At 47.3% G+C, this 20,295-nt stretch overlaps 1 protein-coding gene across 1 annotated transcript; it reads right to left on the bottom strand.

Annotated features, from left to right (window-relative positions):
- Window positions 1-18,733: 18,733 nt before the first annotated feature.
- Window positions 18,734-19,933, bottom strand: LOC119376935 (tigger transposable element-derived protein 6). The gene is made up of 3 exons (XM_037646595.1): window positions 19,781-19,933; window positions 19,185-19,716; window positions 18,734-19,041 (listed from the first exon to the last, which is right to left on the bottom strand). Exons 1-3 carry the CDS (start codon window positions 19,931-19,933, stop codon window positions 18,734-18,736), a joined length of 993 nt encoding a protein of 330 aa, XP_037502523.1.
- Window positions 19,934-20,295: the final 362 nt, after the last annotated feature.

The following is a 20,295-nucleotide window of genomic DNA, read 5'->3' as shown; positions in this document are numbered from 1 at the left end:
CTTTTACCTAGCGTTGTAAGCGCCTTGAAGCACATCTTTGGCGTTGCCTCTATGGCGTTATGTGGCTTGGCAGGAACATAAACGACAATAGCACTGCACGGTGTGGTGTTCGTCAATTGGTTTTACTTAAGTTATTCGTTGCGTTTACCGCCAACTCCCGGCGGGCACGGTCCTCACTATATACTCTTAGCCGTACGCGCCAAACATCACTGCGGGTTCGAGCACTGCGAGCTTCACGCAAGGTGCCGCGTCCTCGTTCGTCTCGCGCTGTGCACTGTTCGCACTGCTGCGCGTGAGAACTCGGCCCGTCACCGCAAAGGGACGGCGAGCCGTCGCGCTCAGCGAGGGAGACCCTAGGCGACACTCTCCAAATGAGTGGTTTATTGCTGGGATTTTAGTACAAAGAGGTCAATAATTCGATACAGCCAATCGTACGTAACATAATTACAGGACACCAATTAGCTAATACAAGTTACAAAATATGTCGATTAGTGGCCGCAAATGGCACACCTATAAAACAAACAAACAAAGAAACAGGTTTGGAGAGCCAACCTACCCTTCGGCCAGCGCTCCCGCGATCTCGCACCCCAGAGCAGAAGAAACGGAATACACATACGGACACTTGAAAGAAACATACAGTGCACAATCGCGAGGCACTGCCTCGCGATTGTGCACCGTATGACAAGGCATACACTGCCTTGTCAAGCTCTACGTGGGCTGGCTGGGTCGTCTTCTTGCGTTGAGCAGATGTGCCCGACGCTAGTGCCTTTGAAATACTCGCTTCGGACTTCAGTATCGTCGACAGCGAACTTGGCGAGGTACCGTACTCTTCCGCGATGAGTCCCTTTTTCCGTCTGGCTGCTGCCGCGGCGATGATTTCTGCCTTTTGCTCGAGCGAAAGAAACTTCTGTTTCTTGCTCTGTGGCGCCGCCATAGGCCCTGGCAACCATAGACGAGATCGAGAAAAAAAGCACGGGTCGTAGCTGACGAAGCGAAGCGTGCAGGACCAGCGAGCTAACTGGGCGAGGACTAACGCTGCTGGGTTCGCTTGGTCGGCTTGGTGCTCGCCCACTAAACACGTGTAAAAAAAGGCACACGCAAAGATGGCCGAGCCAGCAGCCAATATCCAACATAGGGATTCGGCTAGGCTTCGGTCGGCCAAGCCGCTGGCTGTCAGAGAATGTTGCGCAGCATCGTTGGCATCGTCATCAAGCACCAACGATGGCGTCCCCCATGGCTATGGTAGATACCCCTGGCTTTGCAGCATTCGGCGGATTACATGCGGCTTTGGTGCATTTGCGACCGTTTTAGCTGTCAGAAAACGAGGAGAATGTTTAATGTAGAATCTGAATGCGAGTCAGCTGATAGGAATTCTCCGTTAGAAACAACTCGGGGAAAAAACAAAGTGGACAAATGCACAGGACAACCGCTGTCATGTGTACCTTTTTTGCGCGCCGTTTTTTACCATGAGAAATGTTGCTACTATATAATTTACATTGTTAGAACTTATTAAAATTACTTAGAGTGGTTCAGTCCGAGTCAGATCGAGTGACTTGTGTCCCGGTAAAATTTCGTTGAACTGGGAGAACAATAAAAAAGTGGTTCGTTGTGGAGGGAGTTTTAATACATTGAGGCCTATGGGATGCGGGCGGGGAATCGAAAAACCTTCGTTGAAGCGGGATTTTCGTTGTAGCGGAGTTCGTTGTAGCGGAGTTTGACTGTACACAAAAGAACTATAGAATATAAAATAGCGAAACATATTCAAACAAACACCATAAAAGCAATAGTTGGGCGTTCAAGAGGACCTAAACACCGCACGAAGGGCGAAGAATAGGAAAAGCCAAGGAAAGAGAGGTTGCCTGCAAGGAAGCCACTAGCCGAATGTGGAAATCCAAAGCCTGCCGGTATAACGACGAGAAGTGAATTAGAGGAGACATTGTCCGCTATCATACCATATTTACACGATTGTAAGTCGACTCGAATGTAGGTCGACCCCCCTAAAATCACACATCAAGAGAAAATTAAAATGCGAGAGCATTTCATTAAGGAAATTTATTTCGATGTCGCTGAAGAAAACTATCTCGAATTCCGGTGTGCAAAGCTGGCTTCACGGCAGTGCTTCGAAGCTATGCAGAAAAGCTAGCTTTGCGGCACTATGCAGGGATTTTTAGAAAGTTAGAAAGTCGACCTTAGAATCGAAACTAGTTTTGATTGTAAGTCGACCCCCAACTTCAGACTTCAAACTTTGATAAAATCGGTCTGCCTACAAGTGTAAATACGGTAAGTCAAATTAATGTGCATAGCATCTGTACAGCCGGTCTCTGTCATTGTTTCTCTGTCTGATCAGTTCATTCATATAGTAAGCGTGGTCCTCACTAGCGCATTGACGTATGACCTCGACACTAGTGGATAATCCTCCCATGGACGCACACTGCCCATTCGCGACACCGACCGAAATGGACGTCCACAACGTGCTGTCTACGAAATGGACAGACGTGGAGGTGACGGCGATAGACGAACATTCAAACTATGCCGCGCCAAATCCCAGAGCGAATTAACCTTAATGTAAGCATTACCACTCTCAAGACAGGCCAATAAAATATAACAAATGCAGTGGTGCAACACCTCGTACCTCTGCGCCGGGGTTTACCCATCTGTTTACACGCCTCGGTCGCCGAAAGCGGTAAAAGAGGTGGCATGCAAACTTGGGCCGAGCTCTTCTGGACCATGCGAACTGAACCCTTCCCTCCTACCCTTTGGGCCAGCAGCGCCCGACGCTGCTTCGAACCCCACACACTCGTTGCAATACCAGCAATGTTACAGCGTCGCACCCGTGCAATACCAGCACGTCCCGGCGCATCACCTCCCGGAGGCCGTCGCATCACCAGTGACAAACGAAGAAACTGTTTACAATATATACAACTGGGTCACTCCACGGTTTGTTCGCAGCTCTTCGGGCCACTACAAAAAACAAAAAGAAATAGACAAATCCAGAGCCCAGATGGGGATGGTTTGTCTTGTGGCCGGCTTTTCATCAGGACGGCCTTCGCGTCATCGTCACGGGGTTGCAGAGATGCGTCCCCTTCTGCGCACGCAACGGGGGGGTGCCTGAGGCGCTCGCCTGTTCGCAGACCGGGCTCGTTTTATGACCCGTCTTTGTCCGCTTGGCGGTTGTTTCGCCATTCTCGCCCTTTTGCTGGCATGTGCCGAAATCGTGACCAGCAGCAACACGGGGCGCGAAATAGTGCGTCAACTATTACAGAATTAGGCTAGAAACGCGTAGGGGCTCAGAGAAAATTCATTAGACTCACCGAATCGCTGAATCAAAGGCAGAGCGGGGGGTCAGTCTCACCGGAACGGCATGACGAAGGTCTCAGGTTATCCAACGAACTCCCGCCACCAAAAATGAATGTTGTATCTCGGCGGAAACTTTCAGCACTCCTTTCCTCGTCCGCGCTTCGCAACAGAAGCTTTGAAGTGAGTGCCCAATACTTCTTGAAAAGTGGCACTTGCCTCTTTCCGTACACGTTACCTCAACAGAGACCAGGCCTAGGGTAATTTACGCTCGAACGATGACAAGCAGGAAACTCTCAAGAAAGCGGCGGGTGGATGAAAGAGAGAGATGAAGAAGAAAGAGACACGAATGTACACAGACGCACTGAACTTGACGCGACACCCCAGTCTGTGTAAAAGCTCGGTTTTCAGCGACCAGAGGGATGAGGCCCCTGTCCCCACGTTAGGTGCCAAATATAGGGGTTACTTTGTAACAAACAGATCGCGCGTGCGACACTGTCCCGTCTTTGGATCGCACCACGCACTAGAGGAGTGTAGTTACTCGCTACTAGCGCTACGCAGCAGCCCTAACAGTCAGAGCTGGACCCCTAACTCGTGGTTCGTGTTGAGTCGCGACCACGGCGGGTTTCAGGCCAGTGGTAACAGAGACGAGTTCTTTGCCTGACACAGTTTGTTGTGCCAAGAGCACCAGCAATGCAACAAAATATAAGGTAGGAACAAAGCGGCGGAAAAGTTCCGCACGACAACGTCAAAACAACAAAATGGGAAGCACACGAGATTGAGAGTGGTAAGGCTCGTACTCCACTCGTGGCTTCGCAGTCCGGCCCTGAGGCCATATGTCACCTCACAATAGACCGGGCGTTGCGCAGGGGGTGAGGATGGCGGGTGGCTCCCGACTCGATCGAGCTGTGGTGTGGTCGTCACCGCTGCTCGAGTTGAAAGACGAGGAGCTCCCCAAGAAAGCGGCGCGCATTCCTTGGGCTCTGGAGAGGAGCCTCTCCAGAAAAAGGCAAGGAGGTAAAACGGGGCATCTCGACTTCGGCCAGGGAGCAGGGCGCAAAGGGCTGCGGGAGCGGCACAATGCCCTCTCCCATGCAACCCCCTCGCCACTGCACGTGCAAACGTAGCACGCAGCCGAGGTGCCGCCGCGTTGAAGACAATGGGTTGCGTGTGCAACCCCACATCCCCCTCCTTAACTGAACCCTTTAGCCAAAAAGAGGATCGCCATCACCTGGGGCTTAAGAGGGGGCTAGCAGCTCCCTTTTAATTTATTGCCTCAGTTCCGTGGGCTTAATGCTTCGTTTAAGAACAAACAATTGGAACAGCACAGTGGTGGCTTTGTTGCGGTCTCCGTGGCCACCACACTGCTTGAATAGCAAGTAGCCGACATCTAATACCACACCCACTTCATTGTCATAACAAGGTTAGATATATTCTTACGAATGCTCTTGCGCTCAGTTTATCTCACTCGCGAATGAAATATCGACATATTGGTCTCGCAGAATCGCATAACTTTTTGCATATTTAAGGCGTACCGTTGTATAAGGCGCACCAGCAAAAATATCTGAAGAAAGGTGCATCTTATACACCGGAAAATACTGTCAAACATTTCGGTTGGTGGGTCCAACGTTTATAGATACTTTTCAATTTCCGAACTCCCCGCTTGGCCTACAGGGAGCAGGCGGCAGGCTGCAGTTCCTGCCACCGCGGCGCTGCAGTCGAACTTTGCGCCAAGCAAACGAGGGTTCTCTGCCACAGCTAGGCGCGGTGTGCGGCGTTTACACGACGGTTTCAGGTGAACAAAGAGCCCTGCAGCGCAACTTCTTGTTTTAGGCACGAGGAGTATAACGTCGGGCCTAGATACGTAAGCTATGTCTTTCCGGTACCCCATTAAAAACTGTAGCTCGCGTAAGCGTGGTGCTAGGCGTGCACTTGTCGATTAAAGAGCCGTTTCGCTGCCCTGTAATTTCTTGTTTCAGATACTAGCAGCAAAATTTGGAGCTCAGTTGTATGAGCTACGTCTCAACGAAGCCTCGGTAAAAGCTGCGATTCGTCTGTTTCCTGCTGGTAGTTATTTAAAAGCCGTTTTCCTGAGTCTTAGCATGGAATCTTCGACGCTGTGCACATAAACTTTGCGCAGCGATAAGCACCTCAGCGTGCCGTGCCCTAAAGCAAGTTGAAATTGAGCTTTTGTTGTACGGTTAGACCTAAGACCCTCGTTGAAAATCCCACTGAAACGACGTGATTTCTCTCTTCAGATCACATATACCAGTGCACTTTCTTCTTTTCAAGTGTTCAGATTTCTGGATGTCTGTCAGTAGATAATATATAGGATCATTGAAACAGAAAATGCAAATTTCGTGGAAAGAAATAGGAAAACATCAATATATTGACACAAGAACACTTGCCATGATCACACACTTGTTCACAAGTATAGTGGCATTAACTTATGAAAAGAAATATGTATCTTTATAAGCAGACTTGTCCCGAGCATTTGAATATCATACAAGCTTAGACTTTTTTCTTTCTCTCTGTGCTTAGATGGCACTGCCATTGTCTTGACACTTTTGTCTTGCAAAGAAATGCATCCTAGTTACAGTGTAGACGTGAATCAACTCTGCAGTAAATTCACTGCAGTGTTGTTGGCAACCAACAAAGCTGGTGCCTTCTTGGTAAGTGTATCCAAGACTCTCCAAAAGAAGTCACCAAAGGAATCATTTTTTGAGTTGATGTACTCCACACTCCTCACCACTGTGTCGGAACGGAACGAAAACCAGAAACGAAAAAAAAAAACGATATTTTTGACCGAAACGAAAACATAACCAAAACTTTATATTATTTCGTTCCGGAGTGAAACCGAAATTTTTTCAATCGTTTTTCGGTTCACGAAAAAAAACATGGTTGATCCCTCCGTCATAGGAATCGGAATACCACGAAAGTAAAGCGTGCCCTTACAGAAGTAATTGAATTTTTACTGTACATTGATATAAGAGAGTTTGCACAATGTATATTGATGCCTGGCAGCTAATGGCACTGTTTAACGTGTATGCCCCCACTTTGATGGTGCTGGTGCATCTCCATCCCGACGACTAACGTTCATGTTAAATGGTTAAACAAACCCTTATGGTAGCTGTAGTAGTTAACGGTGAAAGCGTAATTAGAGAACGAGGTGTGATAGCCAGAAGAGCGTCGCATATTGGACGCAGAACTTGGTCGCCATCCCGTGGCATGTTAAAATGTGATTGAACACCGCGGCCGGATTAGAGGGAAACGCAAAGTGCATCGTGCCGCCCGGTAGCCCGGCTGCAATTTTTCTTGGGGTGAGCGCGTGAGCGGGGAACACGGTGTTACAGCCAGGTGAGGCAGGCACGCGTTGCAGAGCTATTTTTGGTTTGAATTAGAGCAATGCTATGAGCGAGGCCAACGTTTTTACGACACTTGGGCTGAGGTTCGCCACCTCGCGGTGTTAAGGCATTGACGAAATTGAACTTCTATTGAAAACGCGCCGAATGGGACGGACACGTAAGGCGTTGCAGGTGATAATCACGGAGGCCACAGTAATGACGAATTACTTTACCTTACCACTCCCAGAGGGCAACGCTACCCTGCCGACCGGGAGAGTGGTAGATATAAAAGAGCGCGTTTGTAAAGCCTCTAGAGTCTGACCGTGGGGCAGTGGATAGCGTGCCAGGCATCTGTTGTTGCGGATCACCGAGCAACGTGTGGTTCGATGCCCGTTGACGGAATCTTTTCTCTCTTGCCATTGATCGTGTAATTCTTTCAACGTCATTTCCATGACGGAAATATGTCACTGAAGTCTTGGTGGACCCGGCATAAAACACTTTCGTGTTAAAATTCGCAATCCGGAACAACTGAGCTCGTGCAATGTGAGCATATCTCAGTACAGTATTGGCGCATACCTCAGCAGGAATTCCAAAGCAAAGATTTGTTGAAATTGTGCGAAAAACGAAAACAGTGGCAACCAGATATGTTTATACAGTAGAACCCCGCTGATACGTTTTGAAGGGACCGTAGGAATAAACGTAAGACGGGAAACGTAAGAGCCGAAAAACAGGAAAAACGGCAAAATATTTAGTGGTACAGAATTTCATTTCAATTCTTACGAGTAGCACGAAAATTGGCGCGCTCAGCCGCGATCTAGTCGATGGATAGAAACGCGGAGCTTAGGACGGCCTCATCAACAGAAATGTAATCAACGTATGTGATTTTTTTAACACCAACAGCTGTAGGCATGAAAGACTAAGCACACGCAATCACGACCGGCGCGGCGAGTCCGACGCGAACCGCACGCACGACCACGCGAGCTCCAACCAGCTCGAACTCCTCCCGTTCTCCGACAAATAACGATGATGATGAGTCTACGCCAACGCGATGGCAGAAGTGAATGCCAATCTCGAAGGCCTTGCTTTCGCAAGCAGTTACGTCATTCACGCCATGTTTGTGCAATACAAATCTCAGAGGCTATGCTTTTGTCAATAGTAAATGCCAATCTCGAAGGCCTTGCTTTCGCGAGCAGTTACGTCATAGACGCCATCTTTGCAATTTGAATCTCGAAGGCCATGCTTTTGTTTGCATCAATTGAAAGATTCTGTTGCTTGCGCCTCATGCGGCTATATTACGGTCAAACGAGGCCAAACTGCGTGAAAATGCACCATGGCCACTCTCTTTGGTAGTCACTCGGTCGGCTCCGAGCGCACTTCGCGACGTATCTACGGGAACGGTCCGACAGTTACGACGTAACAGCGGGGTTCCCAATACATTGTATCCTATGGGAGCTATGCCGGGACCGGCGGAAAACGACGTAACAGCCGGGAAAACGCAGCAGTGAGGAACGTAACAGCGGGGTTCTACTGTATTAACGCAAGTGCGCCCTCCACTACGGCGTCCCGCATAATCATATCGTGGTTTTGGGACGTTAAACTCCAGATATTATTATTATTAACACAAGGGACTTTTGCGCGCCTGTCACACAGGCCAAAGTGGAGAGGGCATTGTCGGCGCTGAAGCTTGTTACAGCGAAATTTTTTATGAGATAACAGCTGATTTTGGCGCTATAGTTGTCCGCCGCCGCGGGTGTCCATGATCGCTATCGCGTGAAATAAGAAAAAAAATTAAATGAGAAACAATTTTTAGGGTCGGATGCGATTTTAACCCGCGCCCTCTGCATGGCAGTCGGGTCTTCCACGAGAGGGCCACGGTGGTGCTTGTAACTACTTCGCAAAAACACTCCACACAGCGTCATGTCAGGCAAGGAATCGTGTTAACATATGTAATATAGTGTGGCAGAAGAGTAAAAACCAGTCATCACACAATGCTAATAGCGCAAAGTGTGTGGTTTAATGCTTCCAACCAGTGTTGCGGAGTTGCCACTCCAGAATTGAAATGACTCCGAAATCATTCCACATTTTCGCGACCCCGGAATGGAATGGGGACAACGCTTGGAGGAATGCAATGGGAATGGAATTAAGCGCCTTCTGCACGCAATGGAACGGGAATGGAATTACGTCTTTTTCCAAAAATAGAGCGCGTTTTCGTCTACATGTTGTTTTTCAAACTTCAAACATTAGTAAGTCAGGGCCTCGAATTTAACAATAAAGCAGTATTTTTAAAATGGCTTGGCTGATTACAAGCACGGTACATTCATAAGCAACGCGCCTACTACAAACCGAGGCATAAGTTAGTGTACAAAAAAATGCATTATCCCAGCACATACTGAAGCACAACCCCTGCGCGTTGGTTCCCATTGATACCCCCACAAAGTGGCGAATATCTATGCACAGCCTGATCTTTATCTCACGAGCAGTTCAGTACCTGACACACGTAAATAGCCTTTACGTCAAGGAAGACATTGCATACGTGCCGACAGGCGAGCACAGAAAGTTATCCTCACCCCATCCATGCTTGCGAGGCGCACTTGACAAGCGTGAGTGCTGACGAGCAGTGCGGCCCAGTGTTCCGTATTCGATGCAAGGCACAATGTGCCCGAGCGGTGCACTGTTCCAACTAATACCAGCAGATCTAGAGGGTTTTGTTCTCCATTAAACAAATCTTAGCTTCCTCCATATTCACGAGCGCTTCAGACCGTGGCAAAACTGCTTAGTCTTCTTGAATACTACTTTTGTCAGTGTAAAAATACGCTATGTCGTCATTTTAGCATTAGCACATTTAAGCTTAAACATTACTACTAAAACATCACCATTCGTTCAAATATGGTGACCATGCAAATACTATAGGTAGCGGAAGAACTGCCCCTATGGGTATTACAGTTAACTGCCGGTTTTTCGGACGCCTGATTTTCCGGACATGCTCGAAAATTCGGATGCTTTCGCGGCCCTGTCACCAGCCCCATAGATGTCAATGTATAAGAACGTCCGAAATTTCGTACGCTGAAACTCTTCAGCGTCCGATTTTTCGGACTTTCTGCCCAAATTGCAGGTCTGAAAGGCAATAATTGAAGCCCCCCACCTCTGCCGTGTCTATCATCTCGTAGGTTCGAACCAGCGCTTCCGCAAGTCGATCTTTTTGCGACAGTAGCAGAGTCCGAAAGTCAGCTTTGCCACAATGCCGAAGTGGTATGGGCTGAAGCTGACCAGAAATTCTAAGGGGCCGCTATCACGGTTCTGTGCGGCGATGTCTTTACGGATAAGCAGCGGAAATGCACGGAGGCATGATGGCAGCAGGTGGCAAACGCACCAGCACGGCTTAATCACTGACAACCCTTACGATAAGCATCTTCAGTTAACTGCTCGGTAGTGCATGTGGCCCAGCGCAGTTGCATGCATACTGCACACATTTAATACGCGGGAACCCAAACGCGCCGCGCCGCCTTTCATGCTGCCTTTTTGTGAGAGACCGCTAAGTGCGCCGCACAGACGTGTTGCCTTCATGAATGAAACGAGCTCGCCATTGCCGCGCCTGTGTGCGGTCAGGAACAGAGTGGGCATCATGAACACTTTCATGACAAATGCATGCGTACGATACAGCAGCAGTACAGTGACAGCGTCACCTTAGTTGACGATGTGCTGCACACAACTAGAAACAATCGGCTTCACACGGCAGCAAATTGCACATCGGCGGAGATTCGGCGATGTGTGCGCACGCGCATCGGGGAAAGCTGGACGAGACGTTTGCTCTTCCGCAACAGTCCTTGTGTTCCGCGCCATCGTTTCTAAACGTTCCATGCGAGAGAGCCGTAACCTATCCCGCGCTTTGCTGGTATCAGCGGCGCTCATCACGAGACGCAAATTTGCAAGTAAGTGGCAGTTGGCATAGTTAGGCGGGGTTGGCGGCAGGTACCGAATGTATTTGCGAGAGCCTGGGCACCCACCAAAATGCCTGATAAGTGTACTGGGAGGCATTAAAGCTATTTTGGACATGGTTGGGGTGATTTGACCGCTTGAGCAGAATAAAAAAGCATGAATTTGTTTTTTCGGGCTGCCCGATTTTTCGGACAATTTCGCGGTCCCTAGGGAGTCCGAAAAATCGGACGTTGACTGTTTTCATGCACTCGATTGTTTATTGTTGTCCCGTGTGTCCAAACCTGCATATGTATAAATTAATTATAAATTCCTTTTCTGGGTGCTACAATTGGTCACAGAGGCACGTCAGTCACCCAGGACTCTCGTTGATTGTGTGGGAGAGTGATTTGAATTTGTTTATCAAATATCAGTCCTGCTGTTCGTGCTCCCGTGTGTTCTGAAAGTCGGGTTGTAAAAGTATAACGCTTATGTGCTCCAAAGAGTGACCAGGCAGATTAATGTTTGGAGAACGGCAAATTAGGGAGGCCTTTCATGAGTGTCCTTTAATTGTTGAAACGCAAACTGAACACGGTTTCTGTCTGTCCAGTATATTCCCGTTTGCACAATTCACAGTGAAATTTGTATACCACATTGGCCGAGTCACAATTAAGGTCTTCCTTAATTTTATACGCAAAGTCTGAATAGGAGGCTTTGACTGTATTTTCGTCACCACGTGTGTGCACACCCTGCAACGAGGTTTCCGCGTGGTCTACAGCACTAATGGTGATTTGTGCATTTTTGCCCTTACCAGCAAGTAAGTCTCAGTCAGGTTTTTATTTCTGCAGTAAACCACCTTGGGCAGGGTTTGAAAAATGGCAGAGAGTCGACTACTCTGTTTAAGTATGTTGAAGTGGCGGCTTAGCACAGAGGCGGAGTACACAAGGATTAGATTTGCCCCTGTCGTGCTGCCTTTATTTCAGTCCTTTTCTTCTTGGTCCGAAGAGCGAGCATGCTCAATGATTTTTTTCTGGGTACTTTTGATACAAGAAGGCTGCTCTCAATTCCTGTGCGTGGGTGTCAAATTATGCCATTCCAGAGCCAATTCTTCTGTGTCTGTGGGCTTGAGAGTAGGGGACACCTGTCTTGCACTGATGGGGGTAACTACTGCAGAAATGCAGATACTGTTGGTTGTTGGTGCCACTGACCGATACAGTGACAAGAAAATGAACACTCTCCTGCGAGTGTGTGTGCATAAATGTTATCGAAGGGTGCAGGGAGTTGAAATCAGAAATGAATTTTGAAAGGTTGTGCAATTCAGTTCAGTTTATTTTTCCTTAAAGGCTCCATTGATAGGGGTGTTACATAAGGGGTGATGTACATCATGCAATGGATAGTTCAATGAAACACCAATGGAACTTTGGAAAAAGAAGGGAAAACAATAATGTTAATATGCTGTGCAAACGAGAACATGCGCTAAATAAGGAATTTGCACAAGAAAGGTTAATTAATTTTGCCACAATAGAAGAGACAACAGCATGTGGCAACTGGAATGCAATAACTACAGTAAATCTTGCACACAAAAAACGACTGTACAAATAAATACAACAAACTAATAAACGCTGTAGAAATAAATACGTGCATTTAGTGATGAGTTCATACAATCTCTGACTATGAAGAACTGCTCGAAAAACTTGGACAAGTAAGACAAGCCTAAGCGCAGACTAGGAACCGGAAGTTTATTGAAGAAACATAGTTATAAAGAATGGATACAAAAACCACGTGAGCGATTAGAGGTTGGCAGTTAGATAATCTATCTCTAGTTTGTGCAACGTAACCAATGGCCTGGCAATGCACATGTTTCCATACTTGTGAATAAATTGTGTTTCTTCAATAAACTGCCAGTTGCTAGTCTGCACTTGTGCGTGTGTCTTCTTGTCCCAGTTTATTTTCGCGCAGTCCTTCTACGTTATATTACTAGTTGCATAGGCTTTTTTGTTTTAACCTGCCCTTTTCTAACCCTGCTGTTTTGGTGGCACGTGTGCCGAGCTAGAACTGCCTCGTGGCATTTGAGGGTGGGGCTTGCCGTGAAGACGTCCAGAGGTTGTGCAGTTGGTTTGAACCGTAGCCAGGCCATGCCAAACGCATATGCAAGTCGGAGTGGTGGAGACAAGCGAGGCTATATGAAGACTGTCTTCGGAGCCACGGCGGTGTCGTGGCACGTAGCTGTAACTCGCCAGCTTACTGCAGTTGGTTTGCCACAAGGTTCCACATTACGGAATTTCTTTGGAACACTTTACGGCCCACGCTTCCGAAAAAGAAGAAAGCTCAAGGAGCTTGTGCCAAAGTATAGTATACTTGGATAGTATCGTCTTGCCGGAACCCCATCTGAAGCAAGACTTTGATTTGGGCGAGTTGGTACATGCTTAGCTGGGGTAAACAGCGCAGTAAAGGACGAGGACGCAGGAACACAGTAGACTGGGCGAGCGCTCGTCCAGTCTACTGTGTTCCTGCGTCCTTGTCCTTTACTGCGCTGTTTTTCCCCAGCTAAGCCCATCTGAAGACTTTAGGATTGGGTCCTAAATTTTTCTTTGAGCCAACCCTTGGGCATCCAGAAATTTTTGCTGTGGCACGTTCTATCACTGGAAGGATACCTGAAGATGAAAGGGGAAGGTGCGTTGCTGAAGGAGCAAGGGTTGTGACTGCGCTCAATGAAAGGTGGGGAAGGAAGTGCAAGGTACTTTCTCTGGTGGACTGCATGACTTCCAGTGGCATCAGGCCTTTGGTTGCCGGCGGGGAGCTTCATTGTCCCGCATGAGAGCACCTTTTCTGAGAAAGGGATGGATGCTGTGGAGAAGAACCTCAAGAGGGTTGGGGAAAAACATGAAGAAGAAGCCATCTTTCTACTGGAACAGCTGTGCGAGGTGAGGTAGGAAATTTACTGAGCCTTTTCTTCACTGTTAAGACCCATAAAGAGGGTAACCCCTTTAGGGTAAGTGTATCAGAGTGAGGAACTTGGCAGTGCCTGGCTTCCTGCAAAAGCACCTCTCTTCTCTGTGCATTCGAGATCCCTTCCGCGTGAAGAACTCGGATGAAGTCGTCCAGTTCCTGAGGACAGGAACCCTCGGACCCATGTCTGTGTTTAGCATAGATGTGGAGGATCTTTTCTACTCGTTGGAGCATGATCTTGATGAAAAGTGTGAGAGACTGCGTACAGGAAGACAATGACGAACAAAGGTTCCAGAACGACTGTGGCGTCTCTGTAGCGGCCTTCTTGGAGCTGTTGTCGGTGTATTTAAGCTCGACTCTGGTTGAATGGAAAGGTGGAGTGTAAAGGCAGAAATCGGGGGTATGTATTGGCTCCGGGTTGCGCCTATACTGAGTGAGGTATGCATAAGTAGGATTGATCGTGACCTGGAAGTGGGCTTGGGATGTGTAGCACTTAAGATAATGCGTTATGTGGATGGCTTTCTTGTCTTCGTTGAGAAGAACAGTTGCATGATTTCTAGGGTAAATGTGCTCAAAATCTTCTTAGAAAAGGGGCGAGGTTTGAAATTCACTTTTGAGGTCCCTAAAGAAGACTGTATGCAGTTTTTTTGGATTTGAAATCAGATTGGGCAGAGCACACATGTTGCTTGCCCTCGGTCAGTTAAGCCCATTCTTGATTTCACGCTTGTCACTCCAGCTGTAGTTGTACACGACTAGTGAGGAATGGTATCGCCACATCCTGATTAAAATTTGCATTGCGCAAGTCTTGCCCGCATCAAATGTCGGAGGCTTTTGATGACGAGCTCAACAGGCTAAGGCTATCAAATTTTCCCAAAGAAATTTGGCCTCTCTTAATGAAAGGTTATTGATTAAACTTAAGCAGGAAGGAAGCTGTTGGCAACATGGTGGCTAGGGATAAAAAATCCCATTACCTGCATTCCATATCTCCATGCGTTCTCTCACCGTAAAAAGGTGGGAAACCGTCTGGGTGTTAAGGTGGCCTTCCGTCTAGGAATACTTGGGTCGCGTTTGCGCAGTAGTGGATAAAGGTAAGAAGTGGAGTGCAATGTGACTAACTACCGGGAGGGGTGGTTGAATGGGGAAAGCCTTGTTTTGCGGAAAGTGCTATATCGGCCAAACCGGAGGTGTTTGAATAATCGTTCAATGGATCACAGGCATCACTGAAGGCTCAGCTTCATCAAATTTGTGCTTGCATTGTAAAACTTGCAGATGTAACCGTTGCTGCGTCAACCAAGGTGCTCTCCGGCATAAAGATAGGACAGCGCAAAAAGTAGTTGAGGCGTTTGTTTTTATTGACAAGTACGGCAACATATACGTTGCCAGGCTATCGGTTATGTTGCACAAACTTGTCAGTCCTGTTAAGTACAACCATGGCGCCACCCTTATTGGCCAGCTTGAAATGATACTCTGGCTGTCACTTAAGCTGCGCAAAGCCTCCCGTTACTCCCTGGACAGATTGTTGCGAATGGGTTGGTGTTTCTGACATTCCTTGATTATGTCCCTTTATATTGGTGAAATGAAGTGTAGACAATGTGCAGTTTTCAGTTTCTAAGAGCCAGCTCGTGATCTTGAAAGGCGGCTTTAACCAATTTCCTGTTTAAAGGCAACCTTGATTTTTATTGTCTTGAAAGTAGAGAAACTGAATACAATAAAACAGTGTGTATATATATATATATATTCGAAATAATCTTCAGTATATATATATATATATATATATATATATATATATTATTATATATATATACACTGAAGAATATTTGAATATGGCTATCAATGCATGCCCATCAAAAATTACATTAGTATTTTATTTCACAAGAAAAAAATAATCGTAAGTGCCATAAAATTGCATTTGTGCAAAATGGTTACAACACAAAGAATTCAAGCCAGGAAGCATGAGTTCTTCAGATTGTGTTGCATTGTAACCATTTTTTGCAATAATGAAGCAACCAGCCCAACATGTCTTGAAAACTGCACTTGTTTTGGCATTGGAGAATTGTCTGCAACTTTTATACAACAGATAAAACGTAATTCTTTCTGAAAACAGTTCCAGAAATATTTAAAGAAAAAGCTCTATCTTTTTTAGAAAAGCATTTACATATGTTGTGACTTTTGTTGTGTGTCAGTTCTGCCTTGTCTCGCCATCAATTTTTTGCTTTGGTGCAGCACTTCAAGGGTCATCAAGCCAAGGTTGAAGAATTGGCCAGGCGAGGAAAGCCAAAGCCAGGCACAGATGTGTAAGTTCTGCGCTCTCTGAATAACTTCCCGACTGGTGCTTCGCCATGTGCTCTGAGGCCATTGCTGTTTTCCCTTACGAATACAAGTTGCCTCAATGGATCCATTCCTGATAGAGGCCATGTATCGTCTCAGTTTGCTCAGATAAAATATTGCAGCCTCGTTAATGAAACAACTTTTATACGCTTCAAAATATTAGAGTAGTGGGTAGAGGAATTGACTGTAGCTTATGTTTCGCTTGGTTACTTGGAACATTTTCACCAAGTAGCAGTCTAGAGAAGGTTCACTGGGAGAGATTTGCAAAATATTGGAACTGCATACAAGTACTGTTGTGGTTTGTAGGCTGGAGGTGCTGCCAGGGGTTCCAAGGATGCGGGCAGATGTACACATTCTGGCGCCTCAAGCCCAACCAAGCAGACCAGCCGAAAAGGTGAGCTTATGAAACACACGATTCTTAGGGTGACATTGTCTGAGCTCTTCGTGCAAGCTCTGAAAACTCAAGAGTGCTGACTGAAACATTGGCGCCACATTATACTGTACGGGGCAAAAACACTTTGCAATTTTATCCTGAGACGATACAATGTACTCTGGCAAGATCCAGGTACAAGATATTGCCACAATTATTGTATCCAGTACGATGCTTTCCATGTGTATCTTAAATGGAGGCTGAACAGAAATAGCAAATGATGAAAACATATAAATTTGACTCTGAAAATGGGACTGTTCCAATAAACAGAGTCTATTTCACATATTTTTGAACAGATGGCTTTAGAGGATTGTGAGCATGCGGCGACTGCACGCCAGTGTGCAGTCGTGACGTCAAGCGTGTAGGGTGCACGCTTTCTAGTCCGGCCACTCTCCCCCTTCCACAAAGAGAGGTGTCCCACCCATTCGTACTGGTTCTAGGAACTATAGAGGAAGCAGAGCTGGCTGGCATTTCCGGGGACATCACCTCTCCTGGTTCACGACGTGGCCGGTAGATGCGGCAGTTTGTGAAAAAAGCATCGAGTTCATGATCTTCCTCTAGTTTCTTTCAGAAAGAAAGGTGGTGTTAACTAATTTCATCACCCAAGCTTTCAGTTCGGCTGAAAATCTCGGCAGCAAAAGTTTTGTTCAAAATCTTTAAGGGGACATACTATACTTGAAAAATGCAAGTTTTATCGAAAGTACGGATTTTCTGTTTTTACTTGTTTTATTATGTTCCGTTTCTATACTTTCACGACAGTAAAAAGGTTGCATTTAAACAGGAAATGGGTTGAAGCTGCATTTCGAGATCGCGAGCTGGCTCCTACAAACTCAAAACTGCACATTGTCCAGGAATGCAACAGCTGCGCCAATTGCGCCAATTTGATACAATTCCTTATTTTTGCGCCAAGCTGAGCCAAAACTGTGCAATTTGTTAAAATTGCGCCAAAATGCCCGACCAGCTTAAAATTTTCTCAGTTGCGCAAATTTGAGCGAGAAATGGAGGCCGCGTTGGTCATCTGCAGTGTGGGCATCATCATCCAATACAGACTCTAACCCTAACCCCTCGCGAAAGGAAAAAAGAAAGGTCAGTTCCACCGCAAGGACGAGGCAATGAATGTTAGCAACAAATTGTAATGTTATACGAAGTGACGCTGGCAGCAACCTCTTTTGTATCCGATCTCACGTAACTACAAAACGTTGGTGTAAGGGAATACGGCCGCTCCAGGGAAAGACGCTCTTTCTGCACAGTGTCTTCTCATTGAGAGTGCAGCACGTAGCAGGATATACGAGCCGCCCGTTGATGGCTGCTGAGATAGTGCGCGCGCCAGCGGCCTTAGAATCAAAGTTCAAAGTTGCTACTTGAGCAACAGCCACCCCCCCCCCCCCCGCCCCCTCTCGCGTCTTTCATGCTTGTTCAAGACGGGCGGGGCGTTTGCTCTATGCTTCAATGGCAGGCTTCCCGAGCGGAGTGGTGTTTACCGCATGTGCCCTCCGAGCGACGGAGGTGGGCTGGCTCGTTTGATATCTGCTTCAGCCGAGTTCGTCGCACGCACTCACACGCTTTTACCCACGGTAGAACATACTATGCACAGGGATATGTTATCAATTTGGACTTTATACGGGAGATGACGGCAAAAACTCGTCGAGAGTGTCCATATAGTTGCTATCGCAGTAGAAAAGGACAGTAGTTCTCAAATTTCCTGATGCTTGTTTTATTGCGTGCAGAACATTTTAAGCCACTTTTGCCACAATACATTGGGTCCTACGGAAAAGCATTCTGAGATTTAGAAGGGGCTGTTGGTAATAGCTGTCAGGGACACGGCACATTTTGTTCCTTAATTACTCATTCGTGCACGCGCCGTGTATTTACGAGTACTAGTATGATCGCTGACGTCTAAAAAATTATTGGCAATCATTTGGAGCTGCTGTGTATGGCATTCCTGCGGCCTTGAGGAACAATAGACAAAAGCATATGCCAGTTTTCTTTTTTCGCTACCCCCACTTGCTTCTGCTTTACAAATCTCCCAAATTTCCAGGTTGCCAGGTTCGCAGGTCCACATTAGCATTTGCAGGGCCTGTCGAATTATTTTACAGGTCCTGCAAATGCTAATGTGGACTTAGTCATTGTTTGCACTGACTTAGTCATTGTTTGCACTGACTTAGTCATTGCTCACACTGATTTAGTCATTGTTCACACTATGGGATGGCTCAACACACTGCTTTTATTGAAATAGCAGTGCTCACGTGCACTGTGCATGAACTAGCTGTTGTTGAATTGTTTTTACGTATTTTTGCTTTCTTTTCTAAAAGTAAGCCTTCTTGTTATACTGCTCCAAATTTGGGATTTCGGGCTAAAAAATTCAGGTTTTTTTCGCAACCTGCTCCAAATTTGGATTTTTGTGCTCTAAAAGCAACATTTTGCTGCTCCAAAAATAATTGTTATAAGCGGGTTGAGAAAAAAAAGACAAGAGAGATCAAAATTTTATTTGCATGCAATAAGGTAGTGCAACTAGTATGTACTTGTTTGCAGAAAAGCCATAGTCTGTCAGCTTGTGGCGCACATCTTTCTCAAGAGCATCTAGGTGCTCCATGTAGCTGAGTGGGAGGTCCTTCGCGAAAACAAAGTCCCGGAGGGACTGTGTCACCTGTTGGGCCTCCTGCGATGACAGCACCTGGGTAGGCTGCTCGACCGTGTCGTCAGAGTCGTCACTCTCACCGCTGGCCGCAGCATGTATATGCGCAACGATCGCCTCATCACTGAGGCACTCTGACATTTCCACGTCTGCACGAAGAAAGTCGTTCAGACCCGACGCATCTTCGTTAAGCACCGGCAACCACTCCGGCACCCCTTTGTTGTCGGGCGCTTCGCATGCCTCTGGTGGCATCGCTTCCTCCTTGCGAAATCGTCAAACGAAGCCCGCCTGCCTGAAACAGTTTTGCGCGCCATGGAGGCGCGGACTCCACACCATGCTCTGAAGATAAATTGCACGGCCATCAGCAGTGTTATCTTCAGGTCTGGTTCCTGGCCACCCTGTGCGGCGTTGCCCACATTCGGCAGAAACCTCTCCAGGACGCGGCGGCGATACAGCAACTTGAAGTTAACGATCACGCCGATATCCATGGGCTGCAATCCTGCTGTGGTGTTTGGCGGAAGGAAGAACACTCCCTCGCTTGTCGTGTCCGCCGGCATAGAATGGTGTGCACTGCAATTGTCTAGGGCAAGTGCCACCGTCCTGTTTGCCGCTCTATGTGCTCGTTCAACCACTTTTGAAACAGTGCCCACATCATCCACGCTTTCCCATTGTGGTGGTACTGCGCCGGGATTCTTGCAGCGCGGGTTTGACTTGGCAATCACGAAAGCCAGACACTTGTCGCTGCCGTCCATGTTGCTGCACCAGAAGACGGGCAGCTTACTGTTCCTCCCACCCTTGCACGGGTCTCCCTTGACAGCATGACTCTTCGAGGTGAGTTGTAGACATCATGGTGAACATACTTTTCAGAGATGCTTGGCAGCGTCTCACCTTCCCACGGCGTTTTGCCTCCATGTCGAGTGATGCTGCCTCGCCCGTGATGGCCTTGTACACGATCTTGTGCCTCCCCTTAAATTGTTGTATCCAGCTGCCACCTGGCTCAAAGTCGGTCTCGTGAAGTATGTAGGGGAACTGCTTTGCCATCGCGGCCAGAATTGGCCCACTGATGGGCATGCTCACGAGCGCCCAAGAACCATTCGAACAAGGTGTCTTCTTTGTGGGCGCCCTGTCAAAGTCTTGCGGTTCCCACTGTCCGTGCCATTGAACCCACTCTCAGTCAGCTTGGTAGCGAAGTGGATGATTGTTGAGACTGTGACAGTCCGTACTTGACCGTGAGGACAGGCACTTTTTGACTGTCACTGTGATCCTTTAAAAGGCTCTTCTTCACTTCCAGTGTGATTTCCTTGTGCTTTCTTTTCTGTTGCAACAGCGTGCAACCTTGTCAAGTGTCATAGCTGTGGCCGGGATTGGAGTAACGGCAACCAGGGTAACGAGATAACTGTTTA

Source organism: Rhipicephalus sanguineus, unplaced genomic scaffold (genome assembly GCF_013339695.2).
Source record: "Rhipicephalus sanguineus isolate Rsan-2018 unplaced genomic scaffold, BIME_Rsan_1.4 Seq285, whole genome shotgun sequence".
NCBI lineage: Eukaryota > Metazoa > Arthropoda > Arachnida > Ixodida > Ixodidae > Rhipicephalus > Rhipicephalus sanguineus.
This window is presented reverse-complemented; position numbering and strand designations above follow the sequence as displayed.